At 46.3% G+C, this 14,134-nt stretch overlaps 1 protein-coding gene and 1 long non-coding RNA gene across 3 annotated transcripts in view; one reads left to right on the top strand and one right to left on the bottom strand.

Moving 5' to 3' along the window:
* PRDM16 (PR/SET domain 16) overlaps nucleotides 1-10,099 on the bottom strand; it is a 436,087-nt gene extending 425,988 nt beyond the window's left edge. The window contains exon 1 of one of the 2 annotated variants that reach the window (XM_074934108.1): nucleotides 9,949-10,099. In XM_074934108.1, the coding sequence (XP_074790209.1) occupies nucleotides 9,949-9,985 (37 nt within the window). In that variant the 5' untranslated portion in view covers nucleotides 9,986-10,099. The remainder of the gene's footprint in view (nucleotides 1-9,948) is intronic. The other variant, XM_074934109.1, reaches the window with a different exon arrangement.
* Nucleotides 9,328-13,559, top strand: LOC141974410 (uncharacterized). Its single transcript, XR_012635745.1, has 3 exons — nucleotides 9,328-10,340; nucleotides 11,384-11,664; nucleotides 13,101-13,559. It is a non-coding gene; the product is annotated as an uncharacterized LOC141974410 (long non-coding RNA).
* The last annotated feature ends 575 nt before the right edge of the window (nucleotides 13,560-14,134 follow it).

Here is a 14,134-nt window from a genome sequence, read left to right as displayed (position 1 = left end):
TCCTTCCTGCTTCTTCCTTGTAATAATACAGAAACTGGGTGGCTGATGGAACACAGAGTCTTTCCACATACCAGGCCAAGAGAAACCAAAAGTTACCATCCCATTAGCCACAGAAGAGTGGTTAACGGAAGTGCTTTGGCCATCTCAGTCCAGTTTCTAATTGACAACAGGTCCACAAGAGAATTGTCATCACAACCTATTGGCCTTATTGGCAGCTCAGCAGAGAGATCATGGGTTCAGCGGACAGAGAGACTACATGGCCAGCTCACCCTCGGAGGCCACGTTGATGCACATTGTCATGGCAGCCTGCAAGGGCAGCCTGTGTGAACAAACAGAGGCTTCCACTGAGTCCAGTATCCTAGCCAGTGATGAATGCTTTGAACAGCACCGTGAAAACGTCAAGTACTATCTAAACTTACCGGGTGACATTCTGATCCCCTTGCTCAAACGGAGACATACTTTACTCCATGAGAACTCCTTGCAGAATAAGGTACTAATCAACATGAGCCAAGAGACCCAAACCTGCCCCTAATTAATAAGGATTTTAAACCCACATAATGCACCTTATTGTGGGAAATTTCCTCCTGATCACAAAGATGGTGATCAACCTGTTTTGGGTCACATGACTCTGAATTCAAACCCATGGAGAAGGATGCTCATTTTGAAGGGGAAATGCACGTCATTTTTATTAGTGAAGAGGGCCACATCGCCCAGTGAATGAAGAGCCGCAAAAAAGCTTTTTAGAACAGGAATTGTCTCTGTGATACATTTGAGCACTGCCTAGCCCAACTGGACCCTGGCCGCTCAGCACTACCCTAACACGGACAACACTAAAAAGCCCATGAAAGTGCACCATGGCAATTCAACAGTTTCATACAAGAGATGATGAGATCACAGGTAAAGATGGAAAAGACATATCTGATCACACGCTGATTCTTTCAGCGGAGCACACATGAAAGATTAAATGATTCTGCGAAGCACTGACATATTTACGGGAATAGACATGGATAGGGATTGCTGATTGCCCAGGTTCTAGGAACAATTTTGTCAGTCCATATCCTTCAGATGGCTTTATTCTACTTAAGTGTAGGTGAAAAAAATTACACTGATGTGCTGGTTACTCACCAATAATGGGTTATATAATTTAAATATGTATTTTGGAAATGCAAAGGAGAAAACCTATTGTTCATTAGAGGTTTTGACCTTTGCAAATATGCATTTGGATTCTGATGTGCTGGTCACAAAAATATTTTATGAAAGAAGGTACATACTTCAAGGATGGAAGAATGGAATACCCTCAGTTTGCAGAAGTGAAGGCCTTCAGCCCACAGCCTTCCCCTGGCCTCTAGATATAGCACATACATTGTCATTTGTCATTGCCCATGCACAATAGGGGAATCTTATAGTGAAGTCACTTCATTTTTCTGCAGAAGAGTTTCATTTATCAGAAGTTCACCATGACTGGAAAAATAGAATAGTAACACTGAATAATAATCAAAAGGAAAGTCTTGTGGTTAAAGCACAGAACTGGGCCTGGAGAGATTTCAATTCCCTTCCTGGCTCAGCCACCAACTGCGTGTGAGAAACCTGGGACAAGTCATTTCACCGTTCTCTGCCTCAGTTTCCCCTCCTGTAAAATGAAATTAATAATTACAGTCCCCATGTCATGGGCAGGCTGCTGAGGCTTAAACTCCTTGATGTTTGCAAACTTCCTGGGGCCTTTGGATTTAAAGCACTCTATTAAGCATTGCAAGGCTTTTATAAAATATGTAAGCCATAATAATAATAGGCATAATAACAATAATAATGCTCTTTGCTCAATAGGGTCTTTACTTCTGAGGATCTTGGAGTGCTTTACAAACATTACAGAGCCATGTCATAGAGGGATAGTTCCCTCTCAGACAGAAGATTCCCTTGTCATATGCTTCAGGTATTTCACTTAACAATTGAGCCTATTTATGCAGCCAACAGTGCGGCCCATGCAGGCAGGTGTACCCTCTATGCAGCAGGCGAGCTAGAGCATTCCTTTATCACCAGTCACGGAGCGGTTACATCCAACTAAAGAGCTGGGATATTATTACAGTGAGCGACAGCTATGAATTACACTGCTTCTGTGTTGTGAAAGCCTAGCTTCTGCCTTGCGTTTCGCCCAGGAACGAGTGGAGATTTTACGTATGTCAGGTATGCCTGGTTTGCTCCAGTTTAATGCTTTGAAAACTTATTTGTTTTCAAGTCTTTTTTCAGGATATTTTTTATCAGCATCATCCCTGCTCGGGGGGAGGAAGACACATAAGAGGAAGAAACGAGTGACTTTTTGTTCATCCCTGTGTCCTAAGAGAGGCTGTTCCATTGGGCGTTTGTCCACAGAAACCTCTAGTTGCAATTGTATTATTTCTTGTTTCTTTTTATAGCCGATGAAATGGTCCCACTTTCCCTTTGTAGGTTTGCTTGGAGTTTTACACTACAGGGTCAACACAAAACCTGAACACAGGGAAGCTGCCTTTTTTTTTTTTAAAGTGTAGATTTTAAAAACACAGTGGTCATGTTTTTGCAGGTGGGATACACATGGGTAGTGATGTGTGCATAGCACATGTGTACATTAATACACATGCATACATGATACACACATGGGTGGATACACACTAACATTGCCTATATAGATATAAGCATAGAACATGTTACATCATGGGTTCTGTTTTTACCCCCCTATATAGACACACACACACAGATGACACTGTTAATGTACATAGCTATGTAGCGATAAGGACATAATGTGTTACTTTGTGTGTGTGTTTCATAAGGTTACATTATACCCATATATTCACACAAACCCGATAATGTATACAGATTGCAGGGATGTGTGCATAATACATGTTCGACACACAAAGGACATATAATGCTATACTAGGCTTCATGCACCAGGTATGCCATTATACAACTACATGAAATCTGTATTTGCAATGTCTTTTTCAGCTCCAGAAAAAAACTTTGTCACCTTAAATATTGTTAGTCTATGGACAAGTTCAGCAACATAAAAATAAACTCCCAGGTCAAATAATCAAGGCTTTAGTTACTTGGCAAAGTTTCTTTCTGGGCCCGCAGAGAGAAGGCCAGTTGGGTGTATTTGTTCCCTTTACAGCTTCCACACTTATCTAGCAAACGGGATTAAAACAAAAATCCTGATCAAATTTATTTAACGCTATTTGCGATTTTTAAAACCCCAACCTCCTAAATTCGTCACAAAGATTTTTAATCCTGGATAATTTTTGTTGAAACGCTAATTATCCATCACCTTAATTACCAGAGCCGAACCCCCCAAGGGCTCCTAATTGCCTAATTGAATACAACTGGGGAGCAGCAGCCCGCGGAGGAACAGTAAAGAGAAGCTATTGGCGAGGTTTCCCTGATTGCTGGGGAGCAAAAAAACAAAAAACCAAACACGAGTGGGTTCAGTTCCACAGCACAAAGGCACATTTTACCCCCCCCCCCCCCCCAGTCATTTAGCATCCTGCACAAACACAGCATCAGGTTCCTTCCCAGTTGGACCAAGGCAGAGGGAGAGAGCTGGGCGGCTCTATTAATTACCCAGGCTGCTCTGAGCGGTCATTGAGAGCAAAGAACTGGGCTCGCTTTTCGCCCCTCTCCAGCTCTGGATCTGCCCAGGGGACTTGGGAGGGAGCCTTCCTGGAGCAGGGCAACGGAAGAGGCGTTTGCAGAAGTCGGACAGAGCCAGCCCGGGACTGGCTGCGCCGTGCCCTGCAAACACAGGCGGGCTCCCAACGCTGTGTGGCCCAGGAGCAGCGAGGAGGCAGCTGGTTTCCATACCTCTGAGCTGGGGAGGGGAGGGAGACAAGTCACGCTGCACACTCCCGGCAGCAGGGAGAAAGGTGTTTTGCCTAGCCCGAGTTTTCTTCCTCCGGAGTGGCTACACCTGTTTGTATTTACATGCCAAAGAGCCTCAGCAAAGTGGCGACACAAAAAGCCCTTTATGCAATGACCAGGACCAGAGTGAGCTAAGTAAGAAAAACAAGAGAGACGCTTTCTAGCTAGGGGGAGACTCCGGGCTCGCTCCGGTTTGCTTCCCCATTCCTTCCTTTCAGGTTTACATTCCCCCCTCCACAACACACCAGACAGGATCGGGCGAGCGGCCAGCTGCCCCGTGTGTGCGGCGCTCGCATTAAGGGATTCGTTCCCCTCGGTCCCAGCCCCACTTGTGGATCGCCCCGAGCCCCAGTCTCCAGGGGACCCGGGCTGGGGAAACCCGGCTTCCCAGCAGCTGCCGCTGGGCTAACTCCCCGCCCGCATTACGTGCAAGCCCCTAATCGAGGTGACAACAAATTGTTTAATTTATAGCGTTGGCATCTCGTCCGGAACTGTTTACATCTGCGACCGGCGTGAGCCATCCAGCCCGTTTGACATCCTTTGCCACATGCTTTCTGCGCCCCCCCGTGTGAATGTGATTTAAATCCCCGAGTCTCTCCCCAGCAACCCACGGACACGCCGCCCCGCGTCCACTCGGCAGAGACACGCTCCTGGTTGGGGCCACATCCTTTATCTGAAACCTTGGGCGGCGGGGGAGGAGGAGGAGAGAGGAAGAGGAAATAAAGAAGCATTTTTTCGGTGCGAGTCCCCAGCCTGGGACCCGGGCACGCCAGGGGGCTTGGGAGGCTGACGGGGGAGAAGTGATGTGGCCACCGATGGAACTAGCCGTCGCTGTAGCTCAATAGAAGAGAGAGTGGACGAGTGGGAGACGCATATATATATATAAAAACAGCCTTCCTGGGCATGCCCTGTTCGGCCAGCCACCATCCCGCCGGAGCATGCCTGCTTGTCAGATCTGCCGTCATTGCTCCAACAACATCGGGCATTGTTTGCGTGTGAAATAAAACCCTTAAGAGAGCGAGCGCAGTGCCGGCCTCTCGCGTCCCCTGTGCCCCACCAGAAGAGCTGTAGGGGGGAATCTAGCCCTACAGGGAAGCAGAGCACGCGTGGGTATCATGTGCCCACGCGTGCATTTACACACGCGCGCGCGCCGCCATGCACATCCCTCGCACCTAGGCGCTTCTGCTGAATCAAGTCCACCCCCGTCTGCCCCACCCTGTCCCCCTGGCTGCCTGCTCCCTGACCCCATTGCTAGGGCAGCTGGTTGGGAAGTGAGCACCGAAAGTGCTCCGAGATCGAGGAGTGAGATTAGAGTAAGGGAAAGGGGCACGCACAAAGAGCCAGCCCCAAACCAAAAGGGAGGGAGGGAGACCCAGACTTCTTAACCAAAGCCATGCACCGCAAACATTTTTCCTAAAACTGCCTCCACAAAACCCCTCTGTCAGAGAGCACAGGCAAGCCGGGCTGGGACCCAAAGAGGAGGAACGGCAACAGAGCAGCGGATCTCCCTGGGTGTTTCTGCTTTGCTAGGCCCGGGAGTCTGATCTGCGCCCAGACCGGGCCAGGGAGGTTGCAAGCTTCAGGTCACTTTTAAGACGTGAAGATAAACCAACAGCGCTTTGGTTTGGGGGGTGGGGAGCGTCGCTGCGATATTAGAAGCTTTAGTTAAAAAACAGTGAAGAGGATCCGATGAGTTGCTTGGTTTTCAGCGTTTTAGTTCATTTCCTCCTCTCTGCCCCGTGGTAGTAGCATCACGGGAGCATTTTTATAGAGTCGATTAAAAAAATAATAAAAGGAAAAGCCAAATCTGTCCTCTTAAAAAGCAACGTTTGAAGCCCTATAATACGTAATAAGAAACACGATGAAACCTCCGAATGGAACTAGCAAGGGGGAGTTTGGACTTGCAACCAGTTCTCTTTAAGAAATACTTCAGCACAGCTCAGCTCTGACGGCTGTTACATCCTCGCCTAAAACTCAGACCTCAGACTTTAACTTTGTCATGTTCCTAATAATGAAAAGCAAATGTGAACGCAAAAGGGTTGGCCATCCTTCTCCAACATGGATGTTTATTTAGAATAGGGCCTTTAAAAAAAAATCAAATCAGTGGGAACCCTCCAAAAGTAATCTAATGATCTCGAAATTGAGCGAGTCGAAATCGGGTGCGTTACAATCGGATTTAAATGTGTTAACATCTGAATAGCTGATGTCCCGTCCCACCACATTCTCATTTATGGAAGAGATATTCTCAGTCATAGGGAAAAGGGTCTCTCGTATTATTTACTGTTCGTTTTCTTTTTAAACGACTAGGTCCATTAAAATATTATACACACACATATATGTATACATATACACTAGACAGATACACACACACACACACACACTGTATTATACACACACACACACACACATATTGAAAAAACAATTAAGAGGCACATTCGACATTGGTTTTTTGTACCTGATGATCTAGCTGAAATTTCCTTCAGGGTTAACAGATCGCCGAGTACCAGAGGGGTTTAGAACAGAAGCTATCTTAATTAAAAACCCTAATCAAGCAACATTAATTGTAAAAATACTTTGTAAAATACAGAAAGCATTGCAAACGGCTGGTTGTGAAGGCGCTTAGCATGTGCACTTGTGTCTGGGCATACACGTAATACACACAGAGAGAGAGACATATTTTATATATTATAATACGCATAGATTAATGTTACACCGTAAGGCAGTAGGTTTCATTTCTCTGGCTGTGGGATTCCGTAGTTTGGCCCTTACTCACCTTATTATAAAGCCTAATCTTTTGAGTTACAGCCATTAAAGCCGAGAGGCTCCTGTCCCAATAGATACATTATAGTCTGAAGTGATCCAAAACAATTTGCATCTCTAGCTAGGAACTGCTTTAGCTTTTTAGACTTGCCTTTCGCCTCGTGAGCCAGGGTAAAATTACAAAGAATTTCACGCTAACCTCCCCCCACACCGCCAGCCTCTTTCGAAATCAGGTAATACAGTCAAACTCCCCGGAGAGCTTCACATCTGCTTAAAATATTGTCCAATGAAATGAAATTCTACAACAGATTGTGTTTTTAATATACTGTACACCACTAGCCTGCACACCAAGTGCGCGGAAGGTGTGTGTCTCGCTTTACCACAGGATACATGGGCGTATTAGTAACTGCAGACACACATCAATGGGATCGAGGCTTAACGAGTGCGGATCCAGAGGTGTGTTGGGGCAGGGGTGTGCTGGAGCGGTGTGTGACGTGTGGGAACAGCAACAGCCGACTGTATTAGATACACAGAGAGACACAGAGTGTCGTGTAGGTAGGCGTATAATCTGTTTTGCAAATAAATACTCCTGGGAGATGGAAACCGTAGCTTTGGGCTACTGTTTTGAACTGTGATCCCTAAAAATCCTAGGCTGAAACCCCATAAACCGCTGGGCCCTGTAGTGTATGAAACACCTGATGTTAATCAGAGCTCAGCCTTCCGAACAGACATCAGCGCTCGTGCAAAAGAGCCGTGTTTGAGCCGCAGCGCCGAGTGCAGAAGCGAAGCGGCTTGTTCCAGGCAGAGAAGTCCCAGCTCCTCTCCCCGGCGCGGAAACCCGCTGGCGCTTCAGGGGCCGAAGCTCCCTTCCCGGACTCCCACCCTGAGCGGCCCTCGGCTGGGAGCGGCAGGGTGGGTGCCACGGACACACGACTCTAGTCAAAGGCAAGCTGGGGGCATTCGGTGCAAGTGGGTGTGTGCATAATCAGGTGTGAGATGCACACATCTGCATCACACACACTCCCGTTACAGCTGCTAAACTACAAAACGACAACGACTCCGTTCTCCTCCACCTCGCTTCTTCAGCGAGGAGAAAAAGAGAGAGCCTTTTCCAAAATGTTCAGCTCCTTCAATAAAAGGAAATAAACAAACGTCGGTATTTTACGGGGTATTTTTTTAACGGGGGCCTGTAATCCAGAAATGGAAAATCACAGTATTAATTGCAAGCCAACTCCCCGAATGATACACCTAAAGTTGCCCATGTACACTGGAAGCCACGCGGGCCTTTTGCCACATTTATAACTGTGAGAAAGGTGCGTGCGTGTGTTACACGCATGCACACAGCTATGTGGGCCGGTGGGGTGTCCTAATGGAGCACACTGAAGACACACAACCTGAGAGGTAAGGTATTGGGCCTTGCCTGGGCGCTGCGGGCTTGTGTCCTTTTAAAAATAAAAGCGTTGAGAAGTGTAGTTTGTCAGAGACTGCGGTAAACGGACTCTCACTCCACTTTGCGATGATTCAAAGGGAAGCAAACTACGGGACAAATGCGATTTGCTTTATTATTAAGCCCGTATGTAGAGTCGTACTCTTATTTCGGACAGTACTGTTCAAAATTTGGAAGAGCAATTCCAACCGAAAGAGGGGGAAAAGCCACTGTCTGGGTGGAGGTAGGACTTGGACCCGGTAAACCATGCAAAAATATCCCCTGGCCCTGAAAAAAAGGTAAAGAGGCTACATGATAATACACCTGAATTACAAAAGAAACCTTTGAAATAGCAAGGGATTTGTGTGTCTTTCACCTACATGCCCCTTTGGAAAATTAAAAGTTTAAACTACAAAATAAAATAAAATAAAACACGAGTTAGTTTTCTTCCCCTTCCTATCTCATGGTCATTTAAGAATCTAATTCCTCTTCCCCAGCATTTAGATACAAACTTCACTCTTCTTACCTGGAACAGCGCTCTTACCTCCTCACTGCCATGACCTATGTTAAAAATGTATTTACATGCAAAGGGGCTGCTCTCTATGATCCCACATATTCTTGTAACGTCCAAGTATTACTAAGTCCTGAAAGACTCCGTGTGAAAGTGCCCCCCCATTTAAACAAACTAGACGCCACTACTGTAAAAGTATTCAAATACAAATTTCTTCCTTATCAAATACAAATGTAAGTAGTACCGAGAATGAGTTGGAACTTACAGTCTCCAGATATTTTGCACAAAGCCAAAATGAAACAGAAACTAAAAATAAAAAATAAAAAAGCCCACCTTTTGACAGATTCACTAGGCACCTAAATTCCCTACTGCACCAAAACCTTCACATCGACCCAGCTAGGAAACAGCAGGTATTTCAAGCTGGGCTCTACAAAGGAGGTGCAAGCGGTGGGGGTAGGAATAAAACCACCCTTTTGCTACAGCAACCCAACTCCTCGTGTGAAAATTCAGCTTTTCAAAAAAAGAAAGAAAGGAAGGAAGGAAGAAAGAGTCCAGGCGATGGGGGAAAATCTGCCGCAAAACTTAGGAGCTGCAATTCCAAAATCACAACCTAGAGAAAGACACCCCCTTGTCGTGCCCCCCCCCGGACCTGTTTAACACCACCCCCCCCCCCCCGCCCCCAGCTGAGAGAGTCTAAATCTTTCAGTTTCAGCGTCTTCCCCGTAGGAATCTGCGACTCCAACCCCTCAGTGAGAAAGGATCCATTTTGATACAAATTCTCTGCCCTTCTCTCTCTCGCTCTCTCCTAAATAATTGTCCCTTAGACTAGTGGGGTTTTTCCCTCTCTCCCTCTCCCTCTCTCTCTCTCTGGATGCTGGCGGCGAGTGCCAAACGCAGATCTCTAGCGCCCACTATTTCAAAAGCCAGGAATATTATTTCACAAGACTTGGAACGACTCAATAAAAAAAAAAAAAAGAAAGAAGGAAAGTTTCTATCCCCTTTCGTCAACTTTGCAGCTAACTTTCGCTTCTCTCCCCCCCCCCTTCCGCTGCCATCTCTGCGCTCCTCCCGCTCCTCCGGGGTGAACCCCACCGAAGCGCTCGTGGGGTGCCGGGGAGACCCCCAGCCCGCAGGCAAGGGCCAGCCGCCGCTCGGCGAACCCAGCGCGTCTCCGCGCGGAGCCGCTCGCGCACAGCCAAGGGGTGGACAGCGGGGCTCCCGCATCTCCTGCGCTCCAGGACGGGGAAAGGGCAGGGAAAGGGGGCTCCTGCCCCGCAGCAGCGCCCACCGCCCAGCCCTCCGGCGGCACAGATCCTGCGGGACCCGGGAGGGGACCCTGGAAGCGGAAGAAGGGAAAGAAAGGACCTACTTTTGGGCAGTTTTCTCGCCCTCGCCTTGGATCTCATCTTGTCGGCTTGTGGATTCTTCTCCTCCTCCTTGAGCCCAGAAGCAGCTACACACTATCTTCATCTCCCGAGCATTGTCAGTTTGGACACCTTCGCACATGCGCACAGAGCATTCAATCTGACACCCTCGCCAGGGCCAAAAAAACTTTCCAATGTATTCATCACCATCAGGGGGTTTTTTTTGGTCCTATCCTCTTCTTCAGATCACTTATCTCCCCCCCCCCCCCAGCACCATCACAGCCTTTCCCTGATCTGCCCCTTTAAGAAAAATCAACCCACTCTAAGCCTAACCCTTTGCACACTGACCTTACACACTGGACAATATTTAAGGATCAAGGTACCATCCTATAAAGAGGTGATTATTTATTATTAATTATTACTATTATTTAATAGCAATGTGGTAGCACGGAGATGGTTAGAGGGTGTCATTTGGTAATTGCGAGTATTTTAAACAGGTTCGGGGGGGGGGTGAATGAACTTTTTTTAAAATTTACTGTAACTTTTCCTTTGACAGTCAGGTTTTTTGGGTTTTTTTGTTTGTTCGTTTGTTTTGTTTTGGGTTTTTGTTTTTTTTTTGCTTTGGTTCGGAGGTTTGCGTGGCTGTTTAAAAACATTATTTGGGATTTGCCCCATGCTATCATGTAATGGTTTTCACAAGGCTATTCCCTTTTTTGAATGTCGTAAGGAGAATGTCTGGTGAAATTTTGATGTGTGAACATTTTAATTAAAAATTAAAACAACACCGTTTTTACACTTTTTCGGGTTTCCGGTGCGTGTGGCACTTTTGCTCTCGGAGTCCTTTCTTTATTAGGCGGTGCACATTTGCATATGGCCAATAATGGTAAATTACATGTAGCCTTGATCTTGCTAGTCAGGGAGTGGGAATTCTGTTTGGGTTATTAGCCCAGAGCGGCTGCATTTAGCACAAGATGCAGTCACACTTAATCTGCACTATTTGGCGTGGCGTGTGTGTTTCTGCACCCCCCCGCCCCCGACAATTAAGACCAAATAATATGTAAAAAGGTTTTTTTTAAAAAAATAGCTCACCGGTGTTTTTAAAAGAGACTGCGAATTAGGATGCTGGGTGCTGTGTGAAAGAGAAACCTCTGGTCCAGTTTACATTTGTGCCTTTGATTCAAAGCTCTGGCAGGTACCTGAGTGTGGATTTCAGAAGGATCCCATATTATTTCTTATGCGATTCTCCCACCCCACCCCACACACAAAAAACTAACTCGACCTCCAGTCTGGACCGGGCCATCCAGTTCTGAGGCTGCCCCTTCACGGACGGGCGAGATGCTCTGCCTTACCCATCCCCTACCCACTGAAGGGGCTCTGAGGAGTAGGACAGACCCTGGTTTGGAGAGAGCAAAGATGAGGCTCCATGCTTTTGCATTTTAGGTACCAAGGCAGAGCCGCTTTCTGGACGCCCGATAATAATAGCGATCGCCTCCCTGGGAATATTAAAAACACTGCTCCTCCTAAGCGGTCACTGCCTAGGCATTGGGGTTGTCCGGGATCCCCGGGAGCGGAGACACAGACCGATCAGACAGACCCTCTTTGAAGGAAGGAGCGAAGTGTAAAGAGCTGGGTGATCGATGTGCTTGCTGCCTTTGACTGCGGAGAAAGCACTATTTTAATTCAAGGGGCCAGGTCAGATGGTCACGGGAGAAGGTTGAAAGGTAGGATTTAATGAGATTAATATGGAGGGAGAGCGACTTCATAAACAGTCAGTAAGAGAAGCGGGCTGGGGAAAGTGCGCCGATTTGCAGGGAAGGTGCAGCAACGCGCTGGGGACTCGGCGAGCAGAGGCCTCTCACTCCAGGGCATTTCAAACCCAGGGGGAAAGCTCGCTGGGTGGCTGGGCTCGCCCCTGGGATCCATTCTGCCAGCTGAACTTTTGCACTGCAGGTGGAGGGAGGAGGTGGAATTATTCTTGCTAATTACTGGGTTTCCCTTCCTCACTGCGCTCTTTAATTGCAGGTGGAAGCAGGGCCCTTTTAGTTGCTACTTATTTAGTAACAGGGAGGGAGGGGAAGGAGCCCAATTTTTAAATATATAGATAGTGAAACTTCCAACCACGTGTGGCGAACAGTGCTGAAATGCGGCTTGCAGATTTCTTTCCTGGAAATGTATTAATATGCAGAGAGTCTTTTCACTTCGTTGGGCGGACCCGCAGGTTTGGAACCCAAATCGGTTTTAGTTTAAATGTTGAAACAGCAGAGCTGACGTTTCAAATCAGTTGAAATATTTCCTACAAAGACCGTAGGTATCTTCCACACCCCTAAAATGAGCCGGTAATGGAAGACCCAGGTTTGGGTTAAACTAAATGTTCTTAGTTATTTTCTTTTCGACATTATTGTCCATTCACTGTGTTTGCAGAACAGACGTGAAAACAAAATCTTGATTTTTTTTTCCAAATGGTATTTAAAAATAAATCGATTTAACAAATGACAACTGGGCGGGAAGACTATATTAATATGAGTCAGGGTTCGAGTATAAACAGCAGATTGATTTTAAGTTAAGTCTCTAAAAGCATGCTCTTGCTAATTGCACACGGGTTTGCTTTTTTTAAAAAAAAAAATCTGCATGCAAATAATTCTTTGCTGGAGTCCGAATATACAAAGGTGTATCTTGCATTGACTATTAGCAAGAATAGTATTTCTTTGCACAAGACATATATATATATATATATATTAGAACTCCACCGCGTTATATCTAGGAAGTAATGAACTGCAGACAGATGATCTGTTTAATTCTAGTGCTAGAATCCAGCTGTCTGGCTGAGAGAAGGTGCACTCAGGTGCGTATGAAGAGCTTAAACTATACCAGAAGGTCAGAAATCACCTTCCCCTGTGAAGAGAGCGCAGCGGAATCTCGGGGATTTTTATACAACTTCCCCCCAGGTTCCCGGCACAGCTGTCCCTATTCCCCTGTACAGCAGGCGAACGTGTAAAAACTGCGATTAATGCGGATTACACAAAGGTATAATTGAAAGTACGGTTCCCTGGCTGTGCAGAGACATCTCTCTTATGCAACTCTTCTTAATCATAAACCTGTCTTTCGATTGCCGAATACCCAGCATCCCGATTACATGCATGTGTGTATTTCCTTCCAGAAATAATGCAGCGGCAGGGACCCACTAAATGCTGCGCCGGAGTATCCCAGGAACCAGTTGTGTGAGCAGGACTGTCTCGTTACAGATTCCTAGACAGTGTCGGTGACAAGAGGGGCTCTCTGCTCTGGTTTTTTTTTTAAAGGATCGATTTTATTTATTCATTACAAATTAAACAGAGGAAATGAAAAGCAAAACAAAGCAAACGAGCGGCTGGGCTCCCAGCTAAGGCGAGGCAAAGAGATTGGGAGCAGCCCTTAGTTTTACTTTGAAATGATTTCCCCGTCTGGTATTAACAACGCTGATGTAGTAAATATGTGCACTGTTTAAATGTTGCAACAAAGATCGAACGGATTTTTCTTCGGTCCCCATCCCTTCCTCCTCCCCTTCCCATCTGATTTACAATAATTTACAAAGAAGGAAATATCTCATATGGGGGGGGGGCGGTTTTTCCTCCCTCTCCCCCCCCCCCGCGAAAACAGGTACGAAACTGACATCGGATTTATCCCAGATTATACCTGGGGGGGGGAGGGTGCGGAGGGAACTAAAAAGCCAAGAACCAATATTATATATATATATATATATATACACACACTTTGAAATGATTGAAAATATGCTCAGGTTTCAGAGTAGCAGCCGTGTTAGTCTGTATTCCCCAAAAGAAAAGGAGGACTTGTGGCACCTTTCCGATGAAGTGAGCTGTAGCTCACGAAAGCTTATGCTCAAATAAATTTGTTAGTCTCTAAGGTGCCACAAGTCCTCCTGTTCTTTTTGAAAATATGAAGTGTGCTTTCCTGATTGGGACAGAGGAGAGCATCTATAATTGAACAAGAATCCCCGCTGTTTTCCCAGGGTCCCCTTTTACAAATTTGTTTTAAGGTCAAAAACGTATTCTGATTGTCTTGTTCTGTAAAAATCCAAACAAATCGAGGCGTGATTTCCGTTTACACTGCGCTCCTGCTAGGTTCTAATTATTATCGATGCGCAGAGAAGACAACTGCTTGGTTTTGTAGGCTATGACATGCCTTTCCCCCAGC

The sequence above is a fragment of the Natator depressus genome, chromosome 18 (assembly GCF_965152275.1).
Source record: "Natator depressus isolate rNatDep1 chromosome 18, rNatDep2.hap1, whole genome shotgun sequence".
NCBI classification, from domain to species: domain Eukaryota; kingdom Metazoa; phylum Chordata; order Testudines; family Cheloniidae; genus Natator; species Natator depressus.
Note: the sequence above shows the minus strand (reverse complement) of the source record. Positions and strands in the feature narration are given on the sequence as shown.